General features: G+C 40.0%; 2 protein-coding genes across 2 annotated transcripts in view; one reads left to right on the forward strand and one right to left on the reverse strand.

The window, feature by feature from the left end:
- Positions 1-857: 857 nt before the first annotated feature.
- Positions 858-5,670, reverse strand: naif1 (nuclear apoptosis inducing factor 1). The gene is made up of 3 exons (XM_039778827.1): positions 5,076-5,670; positions 3,549-3,596; positions 858-1,870 (listed from the first exon to the last, which is right to left on the reverse strand). Exons 1-3 carry the CDS (start codon positions 5,518-5,520, stop codon positions 1,323-1,325), a joined length of 1,041 nt encoding a protein of 346 aa, XP_039634761.1. The 5' UTR covers positions 5,521-5,670; the 3' UTR covers positions 858-1,322.
- A 4,894-nt stretch (positions 5,671-10,564) lies between these two features.
- Positions 10,565-14,233, forward strand: part of slc25a25b (solute carrier family 25 member 25b) — a 30,330-nt gene continuing 26,661 nt past the window's right edge. The window contains 1 exon segment of the mRNA XM_039780345.1: positions 10,565-11,981. Within this exon segment, the coding sequence (XP_039636279.1) occupies positions 11,637-11,981 (345 nt within the window). The 5' untranslated portion in view covers positions 10,565-11,636.

Raw genomic sequence — 14,233 nt, forward strand, 5'->3', positions numbered from 1 at the left:
ATTTCATCCTAATTTATAGATGCTAAAGGTCCCATGGCATGAAAATTTAACTTAATGAGGTTTTTAAAAATTAATATGAGTTCCCCCAGCCTGCCTATGGTGTCCCTTGTGGCTAGAAATGGTGATAGGTGTAAACCGAGCCCTGGGTATCCTGCTCTGTCTTTGAGAAAATGAAAGCTCAGATGGGCCGATCTGGAATCTTCTCCTTATGAGGTCATAAGGAGCAAGGTTACCTCCCCTTTCTCTGCTTTGCCCACCCAGAGAATTTGGCCCACCCATGAGAGAGAGACATCATGGCTTTCAAACAAGCAAAGTGGCAGTTGGTCAAGGCCACACCCCCACCCTCCACCTTGCCCCCCCTCTCTCCTCCTCAATAGCTACAGACACAGAAATGGCACATCCTAAGGAAAGCTCATTGTGGGACTGGCTCTAGTGGCTGTAATTCTGCACCAAGGCTGAGTTTCAGGAAACAGACTTCAGAAACAGTATTAGGGGACCACTAAGGTCTATATAAAAGAGACTTCAGATACAGTATTAGGGGACCACTAAGGTCTATATAAAAGAGACTTCAGATACAGTATTAGGGGACCACTAAAGTCTATATAAAAGAGACTTCAGATACAGTATTATGGGACCACTAAAGTCTATATAAAAGCATCCAAAGAGCACCATGTCATGGGACCTTTAAAACTACACTGTTGCTGCTCCACCAGTGGTGAAACTTGCTTGCACACACTGACCTCTTCTGGTTGATTAATAGCGATGCACCCTGCAGGGAAAACGCAGGCCGATGAGGCGTCAAATTTTATTAAATCCTGAAGACATGGTGCACACTAACTGAAGAACCCAGCTGATTCTGGTCTTAAAACAAGACTGATTTATTCTTCATTCAGGGTAAACTGCAGGATGACTTAAAGAAACTAAGATTTAAAAGTTCAGCCCACATCAGGGTGATGACTACCTGCATAATTGCATTAAAAACACAATTTCAATATCAAATCCAATGTATTAAATAACATAAACTCACTGCTAATTAAAGACAGACGGTAAAAAGTAAAAATAATGTTCAACATAACCTTTTCACTGCTTCTGCGACTGTTTTTCCGAATCATAAAACAGAAGTAAAATTATGTACATGCTCACCCCAAGGCAACTTTTAAAAAGCTTTTCATTGTTCTCTGAAGCTTGTGTGCAAGGACTCCTCTATGTACAATGCAGAAAGGAAGCAGCACACACACACACACACACACACACACACACACACACACACACACACACACACACACACACACATACACACACACACACACACACACACAGTGCTATTGTGTCTCCTCAGCTTGCTGTGGAGGACGTGGAGGTGTTTTGGGCCTGCTCTGTTCCTCTGTTCCTGCCCCATCAGCTATCGCTCCTGCTGCTGAGCTGCTGGGGTTTGTGACCTCATTCCCACTCTGCAGGAATTTGCGCAGGTCTTTGAGAGCAGGCCTGAGCATCTGCACTAATGCTAGCAGGGCAGCCTGGGTACCTTCCAGGGCCTGGGCCTGTCTTTCCTGGGCGAATGCCTGAGCCTCCTGGGAGCGCCGCATCATCTGCAGGAGCTCGTTTTGGCCCTCCAGGTGCTGGGCAATCTGTCGGATGTGGACGTTGGTGACTCTCTGCTCCTGCAGCAGGCGGGCTGAGTTGAGGGCAATGCGGCTCTTCAGCTCCTGAGGTTTGGCCTGACCCTGAGGTGGAGGTGGGGAAGCTGAGGATGAGGCCAGCATCTCCACTGGAGCCTCAACGGCTGCCACAGTGGGAGTGGAGTCACCTACAGTGGTGGTGCAGTACTCCACTACGCCTCCATCCTCTAGGGTGTGGTAAGTTGTTTCAGCTGGAAACAGAACAGAAACAACTTTAGTTGAGTTACTTTGGCTGAGGAGTCTGCGAGTTTCCAATCAAACTTTAAAACCGAAAGTAGAGTTGTGATCTACTAACACTTATGTCACTCAAAGCACCAGTTAAAGGAGTAGCAGATCTGAAAATATGTTTTTTTGCCAAGGTTGAAATGATAACATATATACCAGTAGTGTGAAGCTGGAGTCAGGACATGGTTAGTCTATAGCCACGACCTTCCACTTCCGGGATTGCTCCGTTGCCGTAGGAAATTCCGCCATATGTCCTTCTTTTCAGCCGGATGTCCGTTACCTTACACTTTCTTTGTGTTGGAATTTTAAACTCCGGTGGATTTCTGAGGACTATGTTTAACTTCTCCTCAGATCTCTGCAGGGTAAATCCAGACAGCTAGCTAGACTATCTGTCCAATCTGAGTTTTCTGTTGCATGACTAAAACAACTTTTGAACGTACACACGTTGCACCAAAACAAGTTCCTTCCCGAAGCTATTTTGCAGAGGCACCGGGGCTCTGTGCGGTGCATAGCCCTCCCCATGACAATTGTGACTTGTTTAAAGAAAAGCCAATAAACCAGAGCATGTTCCTCTCCCATCCCGGAATGCTGTGTGGACTAGCCAGACCCTCCAACGCGGCGCAGTGGAGAACGGTCTGGCAATGCGAGACTAGGACGTGGTCAAAGGTGGAGCCAGGGGGATGGATTTCGGGTTTAAATGGTTTGAACTGGATGGTCATAAATATGCCAGTTAATTTATTCTGATATTACAATTTAACCCTCCTCTGACTTTCTACCCACATTTTAATCATATTACAAACTTTGTGTAAACGTGTTTTATTTTGCCAGACCATCTGGTTCAGAATGCATTATTGTCATTGTGAATGACACCGGGAGCAAGGGAGCATTCACTCAGGCTCGTTCATCTTTCATGGATGGATCCAGAAAACACAAAAATCAGTAGGCCTCCGAAACAAAAACAGCTGGATAACATCTGGATGTTCAAATGTTACCTGTAAGCCAATGCTTAAGGACCACAACGTCCAGTCACTGATCTTCAGAGTTTCAAAAAGGCACAAAAAATTTGCAGAAATTGGTAAATTTGTTTGGACACACCCCTGTGCAAAATCTTGCATAGTACAGTATGACTGAATATTATGAAGTTAAACAACTGCACTCCAAACCTCTTTTCAACCTCCCATAATAAATACATCTGGTCACATATTCAAGTACTATTTGTCAAGAATGACAAGACATAGTAGTGACTGGTTGAGCAACATTAAAGAGGACCATCTAGTAAATGAAGTTAATGTTGTACTCATGAATGTGAATACTGGTTGTGAGATTACAGCATTACAAGGGTTAGGTGGTGTTCTGCTTGTGGCCCTAAAAGACTTTGTTCTTGTCCCCAGAATTCTTCAACAGAAAAATAGAACAATCTCTTCTTTAACTTTTCTTCATGAACTTATGTGCCTTTGGTATCTGCTGTCACGGTTTATGATGATTACAAATCTTAGTTAATAATCAATTCCCTGTAGGAAGACCTTTCTTTGTACCATGTGGAAAGATGTGTCCAACTCACTAACTGATCTGCATGTGTCAGGTATACAGTATAATATTCTGCAGGTATGGAGAGATATTACAGAAGAAAAAAAAACAACTTACTGAGTGGCTTTGCTTCATCACAGTCTGTACCTGAGCCCGATGGAAGAGCTATAAAATACGCAGACAGAGGATGACGCTTAAAAACACAGGAAAATACAACCAACAATCGAAGAAAAAGAAAGAAATCCAATTATTATTAGGCTAAAACTTGCAAAAACACTTTAATATTTTTCTCCTTAAAGTACTAAATTACTGGAGTGCCATTTTAAATGATTTATGTAATTAGTTTTGGGCTTTTAAAGTAAACAAGGATAAAAACAAGAAGATTTTTTTTTTTTTTCGGTAATAACAAATTCTTTCAGACCAAAACGTGATTTCAGTGATCATTTTTTGAACCTTTAGTCATGTACAAACTGTCAACATATGTAAGCTGTGACAAGGATCACATGTAGCAAAGAAAAATCCTGCACACTGTCTAACTTGCAAAAATTATATAAAGTTTGATAGTAGACAACGTTTCGGTACTAGACCATCGTCAGGCAAATGGTGTTACATCCTGAGAAGCCATCTTTTGTAGGAGGTGACAGTTTTGTGTGCACCAATCAGCAACTTCAACATGAAATCAGGCATTAGTGCACAACATTCATTCACATATCCATTACTATAGATAGAGCATAAACTTCAATAAAACCCCTCTATAGCAACCATAATATTATATATATACAGTATATCATGCCAGAGCAATCGATAGTACATAGATGTCCATTTCTATATAATGAATCCACACAACAAATGATGTAGAGCATTCATATTCAGGCATATTTCCAAAACCTGCTGGTACCTCATCCATTAATAGATAGAGTAAAAATATCAAAATAAACACAAGAGTCTACTTTACTTTTTGTGTTAAATCATATAAAATGTATAGGAAAAGAGAAAAAGTCAACATCATAAACATTGCTTATAAGACTCCACACCATCATACAAGTACAAAGAAGCACGACTGTAAAGGAAAACTGTGGACCTTGACATCATCTTAGGGAGGCATATCACATCTATTCAGTCATATCACATCTGCAACAGAGGTGCCGACCTTATTTTTACTTAGCACATTTGCTCGTTGACCCTTTATTACCAAGTCTGTTTTCATCGGTTTAAATAAACAATAGAAATGTATCATATCCTGTGTAATAATGACTCAGAGATCACCATACTCCAGTAGGCCTACTTTTAGTCTTTTCTTAAGCCCTTACACAGCAGAGTGTGTCAGGTTGCATGTTTTCTTGTCATTTTTTTTGTCAAAACCTAATTGGGCCAGTGAGAGGAGTGCTGGCTTTTGTGGTTCCACTGCTGGCTCTATATTTTAGTGTTCAATTATATTTAATCTTCCATAACACATATTCAGTTTTGCACATGCAGTGTGTCTCGGCCTCTCAGTTCACTTTCTGAGCAACATTTTTCACTGAGCTCTGAAGATGAATCCACCAGAGGTAAACACGTGAACTTTCATGGCAGCATACATTACCTCTAACACTGTAACTGTATCCTACCTGTGCATGCTCAGAGTGAAAACTTTTGTCAACTTACTGTCTGCTAGTGTTACGGTGGCGGCAGCGTTCACTGTAACAGGTAAAGTTATCTCAGCATCCGAGTCTCCTGCAGGTAAGCTGATGATGGTGGCCTCCCCCAGGAGGTTACAGATCCTCTGCTGCATAGCGGTGAGGATCACGGGAACTGGAGTGCAGTCAGCGGAGATTCCCTCTATAGCAGCTCGCGCCTGGGCCACTTTCCGTCGGACCTCCGTCTTCATGTCAGACCACTTCTTTTTCACCTCGGGCAACTCTCTGGGACAGGTGGTGACAGCGTTCACCTTTTTCAGAATATCCACCCACGCGTTATTCTTTGCCATGTGGGTGACTCCAGCATTGAAGTGGTTAACCAGTGTGTGCTTTTGTTTCTCTATTTCTTCCACAATAATTTCCACCTCTCTCTCCGAGAAATTCATTTTTCTTTTTTTCGCGACCGATGCCATAATTGCAGAAACTGCTCTTTTGGAGAGGTAATTGTGCGTATTGTACGCACAAATAGTAGGATTTACTCAATTAATGTGCGCAACGTAATGGCTTCCAGAATCGGCTTCTTCTTCTTCCTACTAACAACGCTTACGTTGGCTGGGCGTATAGCCCCGCCTACTTACACTCTATTGGTCGGATATCTCACGGTCATGCTTTATTCTCTGTGGCTATTGGTTTAATCAAACGCCAATACTCAAGAAGGGAAATAAACGATGTAATTCAAAATCCTCTCACTTTACAGTCGTAGTTTTTATTTTTTTCATTTGAACATTTCAATAACAACAGTATACGTGATTTACAGGAAATAGCTATTACAAGCAGCAGTAACCTAGAAAATAAACATGAAATAACACAAAACAATATAAAAATGGATAAATAAAAAAACTACACAAGACACACTCATATTGCATTCTGTCAAATGTGTGTGTGTGTGTGTGTGTGTGTGTGTGTGTGTGTGTGTGTGTATATATATATATATATATATCACACACATATATATATATATATATATATATATATATATATATATATATATATATATATATATATATATTACCCTCTATATACACAATCTTAAGACATTTCTCCATTTCAGTTATTTTAGTAAAAAACTATTAGTTGAAAAAAGTAAACTCAACCAATAAAGGTTTCAAAAGCTAAAACATTAGTAGTAACCTTTACAAATTTACATGTATGTGTATACAGAAGTTATTTAAGATTTAATACATTTTTAAAATAGTCAAGAACACTTTTCACCCCTAAATTATTCAGAATATTGGACATTACAGTGTCCACAGCCACAGTGACAGAAATGTCCATACTAAGCATAGATGTGCAATAATATTTCCAGATATTGATGGGTCATAGATCATACCCACAAATCTTATATCCTCAGGTAAAAAACCCAAACAGCACTACAAGCTACTGTCCCACCACCTAAGTGATCATTTCAACAACAGAAGTCCAGTATGAATGTAATGGACTGTATTTATATATATAGCACTTTTCTAGTTTTAACAACTACTCAAAGCGCTTTTACAGAGTACAGGAACTATTCACCATTCACACACAGCATCGAGAGCAATTCAGGGTTCTGTGTCTTGCCCAAGGAGATTTTGACATGGAACCGCAGGGCCAAGGATCGAACCACCAACCTTCCGATTGGTAGGCGACCACTCTATCACCTGAGCCACCGCTGTTAAAGATGGGCACATCCAGAACATGTGGAGGAATGTGGTCAATTTCAGAGGATAATTGATGCATAACACAATGCAGACTTAAAACAAACAAACCCAAACCTTGCCCCAGCTGACACATCATAGCTAATTTACAATATACAGTACATCAATAATTCATCACCATCAATCATTAAATCTAGGAGTTTTTGTCTGTTTTTTTATGTTTTCATTCACTTTGCCTTTTTTTCCCCTGTTATTTGTTGATGACATTTTATGTCTACAAATGCATAAAACATAAAAAAAGAAATATCCATTGTCACATATCAGAGATGTACAATGACTATAATTTAAGATCAAATAAACTGTACAATAAGTCACACTCAAGAGGGATAACACAGAGTTGATTTGCTTTCTGATATAATTAATAAAGGGACTCCAAATCACAAGAAATTTACAAAATGAATCAGATGCAGAGTAACTGATCTCCTCCAAATAAAGACAGGATACCATATCATTGGGGCACTTGTTAAAATACAATTTATACAAAACATAAAAGCTTGCTGGGTTTCATGACGCAATTTTAGGGAGCTTTTAGAACAACCCAAAACAGCAAGTAGCCTACACAGTCTGGATCGACTTGTTTATGAAATTTTACATGTTTAAACAGAGTAACTAACAGAGTTAGTGTAGTAAATGTTTAAGGAATAATGTAGAGTGAGCTTATCATTATTGTGAATTAGAACCCCGACAGGGTAATGCAGGGTGATCTGGAATCAGCCTGAAGGGGTTCAACTCAAAATATTAATTTAACAATAATTTTATTGAATGGTCCTCCAGAGTCTATGATCAGAACTCAGTCCATGGCAACGGTCTGTTATACTTAGCAACAGTCTGTTACACAAAAATAAAAGACCATAGAATGCCGTGATTAACCAATCAGAATCAAGAATTCATCAATGCCGTGTAATAAACAGAAATAATGAATGCTTTCAAAGTTTTGAATTAGATTAATCACTGTCAAATAAACTTTTAAATGCAAAATGATCAAGTAGCTTATGATCACACAGTTTTGTGTAAGTGGGTGAATGAGAGGGAAATTTTGGATTAAATCGCTATATATATATATTTTCTTCTCATTTCAGGGATTGTTCAGGTGTCGCCGGAAATTCTGCTGCGTGTCCCTCATTTCGGGCCACATGTCCATCAGCTTCCGCTTTCTTTGTGTTGGCATTTTAAGATAGACTATCTGTCCAATCTGAGTTTTCTGTTGCAAGACTAAACAATCTTTGAACATACACATGTTCCACTAAAACAAGTTTCTTCCCGAGACTATTTTGCAGAGGCACCGTTGCTTCATCCAGCGTTTAGCGGTGCCCAAGACGATTGTGATTGGTTTAAAGAAATGCCAATAAACCAGAGCATGCTTTTCTCCCATCCCGGAATGCTGTGTGGACTAGCCAGATCCTCCTCCACAGCGCTGTGGAGGAATGTCTGGCAATGCAAGACTAGGCTGAAAGAGAACCAACTGAACTATAGTTTCACTGTTTTGTGCACTAACAACTTGTCAATCAATGTAACAGTGTGAAATTGTCAGCAGGAATGTGTACCTTGACCAAGCAGCAACTGTAAAATGATAATACCGGAGGCTTAATACTCTTTTAGCCAGAGCTATATTTTTAATGAGCACATGCAGTTGCCGGAGTATAACAACATCCACTCGCGATAACATGCAAGACTATGGTGAGATCCCTCATTCACTGTGTTACCGTAAAACCCATAGTAATGCACAGGCACATTTCACATCATTATATGAGCGCAGCTTCAGGGGCCTGAAAAGTGAAGCCAATGTGGAAGTGCTTAAACCTGGATTCTGTCTCATTTCCAGAAGGTGGCGAGTCCCCTGGCTCCAAAAAGAAGTCAATTTCTATAGAAGTCTTCACTTGTGAACATTTTCTTAACGAGTGTATGGCCTCAATCGCAGTTTTAAGTCTTCTTCAATACAGCATGATGTTCATTTTGTAAATTATGGTCCCATTTATTTTAAAATAGACAATAAAGCATGGCATGCTCTAGAGTGTGGCTACCGACCTGTCTCTTGCAGAGCTCTGACAGTCACCTTTTATTGGTTAACCGTAACAACAATAGCCGCTAAAAAGACCATGACCTTGCGGAGCTTTGTGCACGACTGACAGCCACCTTTTCTGGGTTTAACGTCACTGCAACAGCCTCTAAAAAGACCGTAACCTCAGAGCCGTCTGTACCCAGGGCACAGTCACTGTCAGTCGGCTATGCCCGCTGAATGGAGATTGTCAGTACTACTTCCAGACCTGTTATACAGCTTGTCTATACACTGTACTACAGTCAGTACATTACACATTATGGTTGCATGCCAGTTTGTAAGAAAGTGGGAATCATCTTACTGTCCAACATATCATAAACTTGAAGCTGGCGATGGTAACGTTAGCCACAATAACATAACATAACGTTATCCATTGCAAAGCGACCTGTAGAGAACCCTGTGTCCAAATCCAACAATTCAGGCTATGGGGTGTTGTGCCAAAGTTACATTGCATGTTTTCATTATGAGGAAGTCAAACTTGTGGTTTCTGGCATATGTCATGTATCCTACATTAGCAGTTAGCGTAGCTCCTATGGCGCCATTTTGATGCTAACAAGCCATCACCCCCCCTTAGCATTCCATTGACTGCCATTCATTTTGGTGCCATTTTGACAGCAAATAACGTTACATCTGAAGCATTTAAAGACTCTATTTGTCTATTGTTTATTTCTAAAGAAACACGACAATGTGTAAAAGGCTCCATTACCTTGTATCTCACATTATGGCTCCGTAGCAGACGTTTTTGTAAAAATAGGCTAACGATTGTGTCATAACCACGCGACTTACTGTCAGTTAGCCAGTGCCTATGTTATCTCCTTACATATACCTACGCTCTCCGTCTCTGCAAGATTGGGAATGATTGAGATTTCTCTTGGCACAGCTACCAGAAGACTTATAACTTTCAGACAGGTTGCTAACGTCACATCTACATCGTCTCTCTCAGTTTGAGGCTGCGCAGTAACGCTCAGCCAGCACCGGAAAAGTGCTTCTAATAGACTTCACTGGTCTCCGTCCAGAGCAATGGGATCTGTTGGTCCATTTTATATATGTCAATGGTTAGCGTGTATTGGCATGTCGGTGTTGCAGTCAGGAACACTTCACCGGCTGTGTCAAAAAAAATTGCAAGTAACGTTACTCTATATAATTTAATGCGAGCACATGAATGTTGAAATGACTGAAAATGACTATCGCTGCATTAGCCGTGAATATAAATTAATGAAGCTCAACGCTTAGCTAGCTACCTGTTTAGGAGGAAATTAGTCAACTCTGTATCCTTTTGGGCTCTAAGCTGTCTCCATCTTTTAAAGCATCTCCAATATTTATCCGTGTTTTACCTTGTCTCTGGTTATGCAACCGTTTAGAAAGAGGGTGGGTAGAATTAATCCATCTCCGTTGATCCCGTTTGTTTGTTTGCTGCTTCCATGACTGCGCTATAGCTGTAGTGCGCTGGGTTTGCGGTTTTCACAGGTATATCTGGCAACCCGCTATCAAAATAGGCAGTTGATAAAAACACACAGGCCAAAACACAAACAGACATTTTGTCATGAAATGAAAATTTTAAAGGAGAAAATACTGGCTTAAGCATTGTTGTCAGAAAACATTGTATTTTTTGATTAAATACAGTAAATATATTACATATTGCACCTTTAAATGTCCCACGAGATATTAGCTGCAGTGACATACATTTTTATTTTTACAATTATTTTTATTATCATTATTATTCATATTAAACTTTAAAGCCACATATCATTACTATTTATACAACACCTGCATTTTTACTTAAGCAAGTACCCCATAATTATAATACATGTCTTAAAAACATTTGAAAATTCAGAAACAAAATTATGATTTTTACTGTGGTTAAACCTCAATACACGCATTGGGAAGCGCCTTTTGTCCGTCCCAATATGGCGATAAATGTGCGGTATCTATTATCTATGTCAGTGGTTCTCAACCTTTTCGAGTCGCGACCCCCCAGAAAAAAGCATAGGAATAAAGAGGTCCCTCCCGACCCCCAGGTTGAGAACAACTGATCTATGAGGTTTAGGCATGACCCGCCCTACTCTGCCTCTGATTGGCTAGTACTCGTTGCCTTCGTTGGTTGGATTGGTTAGGTTTAAGCATGAGGAATGAGATTGGTTAGGGTGAGACAGAGCCAGGGTACGCCAATCAGAGGCAGAGTAGGGCGGGACATGCCTTCGCCATCCTGTGAAATGAAAAATCGCTTCCCGGAGCCGAATGTGTTTCCCTTTTCCGTCGGCAAGTTAACAGGACTTAAATAGGCTATTAGAACAAACATCTTGTTTACATTGCTCTTTATTACACTAACCGTATTTTTCGTTAGGTGCGATACACGAGCTCTGTATAAACTCTAACGTGCGATGCGGTGAAGTCATTTTAATAGATGGTAAAGGCGCTGACAGCTCAGTATCCTCATCTTATCATCGCGTCTCGTTTTACCGGCATCTATAGTTGGCAGTTGAACAGTCTATGGTTGAAAACGTTAGCTACCAGTGCTAATTTTTCAAGTGAGGTTATAGAAAAGAACCATTTTCGTCTCAGGTCAACTCCTCGAATGTGTTCGTGGTGAAAAGTCGGGTTTGTAAGCTAACCGGCTTCTGTTAGCTTTTCCTTTCAGTGCCGGGGCTTAAATGGAGGGACATGTGACGTGGTAGTTAGGGCTCGAGATACACAGTAACTGGCCTCAAGTGCTCTTTTAAGTTCTCAACCGGCAAGTAACGTAGAGTGTCAAACTATTCAGGAGGCGAATAGTCTCATGATGCACCAGCAGGGTTCGTTGATCAGTGATGTATTCTGCCAGTGCCGATCGGACGAAACCCACCCAGGAGTCGACCCGGGCGGCGGAGGCGGGCACGCCGAAGACCCCTCCTCATGTCCCCCATCTAAACCAGTCCCCCGACAGCCCGTGGTTGGTGACTGGCACTCGGACCCCGGTCAGTCAGCGCATCCATGTGACATATGTGGAGGGCCTGAGCAGGAACACAGACTGAAAGTGTTGTTCCAAGTCCTGGATGTGAACGGTGATGGAGGCATTTGTGTCAACGACCTGACAATTGGGCTGAAGAAATTAGGGGTACATCGGACTGAACATGAGCTCATGGTAAGTGGACATATTTGAGGTGTTTTGTTTTTGTTTAATTTTTCCTGTCTTGTTGTGTTGCTGTCCATATTTTTGACTTAGTGTTTCCATGTAACGTTAGATTAAATGTTCAATGTTCAATGTTCAATGTTCAATTTATTTATAAAGCACATATTAATACAACAAAAGTTGACCACAGTGCTGTACAACAAATTAAATAAAACAATCTCCAAGACAATTAAAGTCTGGACCTTGCCACTAATAAATACTACTAAAATCCTATCACATCATTAACACAGCACTCATAGATGATCAAAAGCCAGAGTGAAAAAGTAAGCCTTCAAATGTCGTTTAAATTCTATAAGAGAAGAACATTCCCTAATATAGGGAGGTAAACTATTCCACAGCCTAAATAAAAATATATACCCATTAGGATATAAAGTGCATCAGTATGTAAGTAAAGACAAACGCACATGCAGAAAGAGAGACGAGGAACAGACAACTGTTGGGTGCTATTTAGTCAGCAAAGATAGATAAGAGTAACAGTAAGGGACAATGACAAGACCATAAGGAAAACAACAACAGCAGGGAAAGTGCCAAAACTGTAACCAACAATGCTAGAAATGAACAACTCATGTACAGTATAACAAAACGCAGTTGACATATTTTTGGTAAAAATGAAAACCCACTAGTGAATCAATTTTTTTTATTTGTGTGTGTACATGTAAGTAACCCAGCAAGCAATAATTTGTAGGCCAAAAGACATCTAGAATTTTAATTAAAACTACAAATGGCAGCAAAATGAAAGATCTAGGATTTAGCTTTTATTTCAATAAAATAAAATAAGTGAAGCATCAACATCTGAAAACCAAATTTAAAATTTTGGGTCCATCTAAATTACCTAAAACCGAAAAAAAAGAAAGAAAAGTGGGCACCCTCTTGCATCCGATTTAAAATGTTAATCTGGAGCGCTGAGCTAAATCTGGTCACAGGCTTTTGATGAAGTTGTTAGAATTACGTTTTGATTGGGTTACTAGTCTTTATCTTTTTTCAAGGGTATTCCTGCTGAAAGGCAGTGGATTATGCATATTTGATTAAATACACATCATGCAGCAATTGTAGTGACCACTTTGCAGAAACAGTAACTGAGTAAGAGAGTCTCCCCTGACCTCATTTGACAGACAGGACTGGAAGCAGATCAGAGTTGTGGAAATCTCTGCTTCTCTGGAAATGTCTCTCTTTGTTTGCTGAGGATAGCCACATAATCCTGGATAATGGTACCGCCTACATGCCGTTTGACATTGTGGCAAATGTCCAAACCACAGAGGTCACAGGATTAACCCCTAATAACAATTCATGGTTCAAGCTCCTCTATAGTTTCTACACAACTTGAAACTGTCAGGTGTATTAAATCTCAAAATAATATATCATTTGACAGAGCTTTTCTTTAAGCAGATTTTTTAACAACAATGAATATATATACTAGGAATATACAGCTTCTCGTTAATACTTTTGCAGTTTCTTTTAACAGTAAATGATAAACTTCAGTCCATATAAAAAGCCTGCAAACAAAGTCAATAGGGTTCAGTTACTGTTTGACTAAACATTAGAATGGGCAAGATGTTCAAGCTAACAGGAAAGCCACAGGTTAGAGAAGTAACAGCTTTGTACAGCAGTGGTGTAGCCGTAAATCTTTTAACACACACATAGTTGAATCTTAAAGCATGGGCTACAGCAGCACAAAACGTTGTAGGGCCTGCCTCTCCTGTCAGCTAAACAGAGACATAAAGAAAGCATGGATCTATGGATCCATCCAGCCTTGTATGACAGGTGTGGATAATGGCTTACTTAAGGATTGGCCTTGTGACTTTGTTTGGGCAGCAAGAGACCGAGCTTAAAAGCGGCTGTATAATGCAAAAACAATATTAAATGTGCATGAATTATTAATTTGAGAGCACAAATAAGTAAGTCATGATCGGCTGTATAATGCCAAAAACAATATCAAATGAGCATGAATGAGTAATTTAAGAGCACAAATTAGTAAATTGAAAGCACAACTAAACTAAAGACTAATTCAACATTATGTGAGACATAAATAGTAGGGGTGTAAAGATTCACGGATATGAATCGGTATCTGGTAGGGATGTAACAATGCATCGTGAATCAGTTAAAATTCTATTTAAATCTGTAAAGATTACAACCAGTTGAGATAAAAAAATTTAATCTGGATGCAATTCTTAAACAGCCCAGGGCGTGAAGCTAGCTAACATTAC

Source organism: Perca fluviatilis, chromosome 17, assembly GCF_010015445.1.
Source record: "Perca fluviatilis chromosome 17, GENO_Pfluv_1.0, whole genome shotgun sequence".
Lineage (NCBI taxonomy): Eukaryota > Metazoa > Chordata > Actinopteri > Perciformes > Percidae > Perca > Perca fluviatilis.

Excerpts from the sequence above, each read along its gene's own strand:
- naif1 (XM_039778827.1), bottom strand. The coding sequence starts at position 5,520 with ATGGCATCGGTCGCGAAAAAAAGAAAAATGAATTTCTCGGAGAGAGAG. Across the intron at positions 3,597-5,075 it reads CACCGTAACACTAGCAGACA|CTCTTCCATCGGGCTCAGGT; the intron begins GTAAGTTGACAA and ends CGTATTTTATAG. Across the intron at positions 1,871-3,548 it reads TGATGAAGCAAAGCCACTCA|CTGAAACAACTTACCACACC; the intron begins GTAAGTTGTTTT and ends TTCTGTTTCCAG.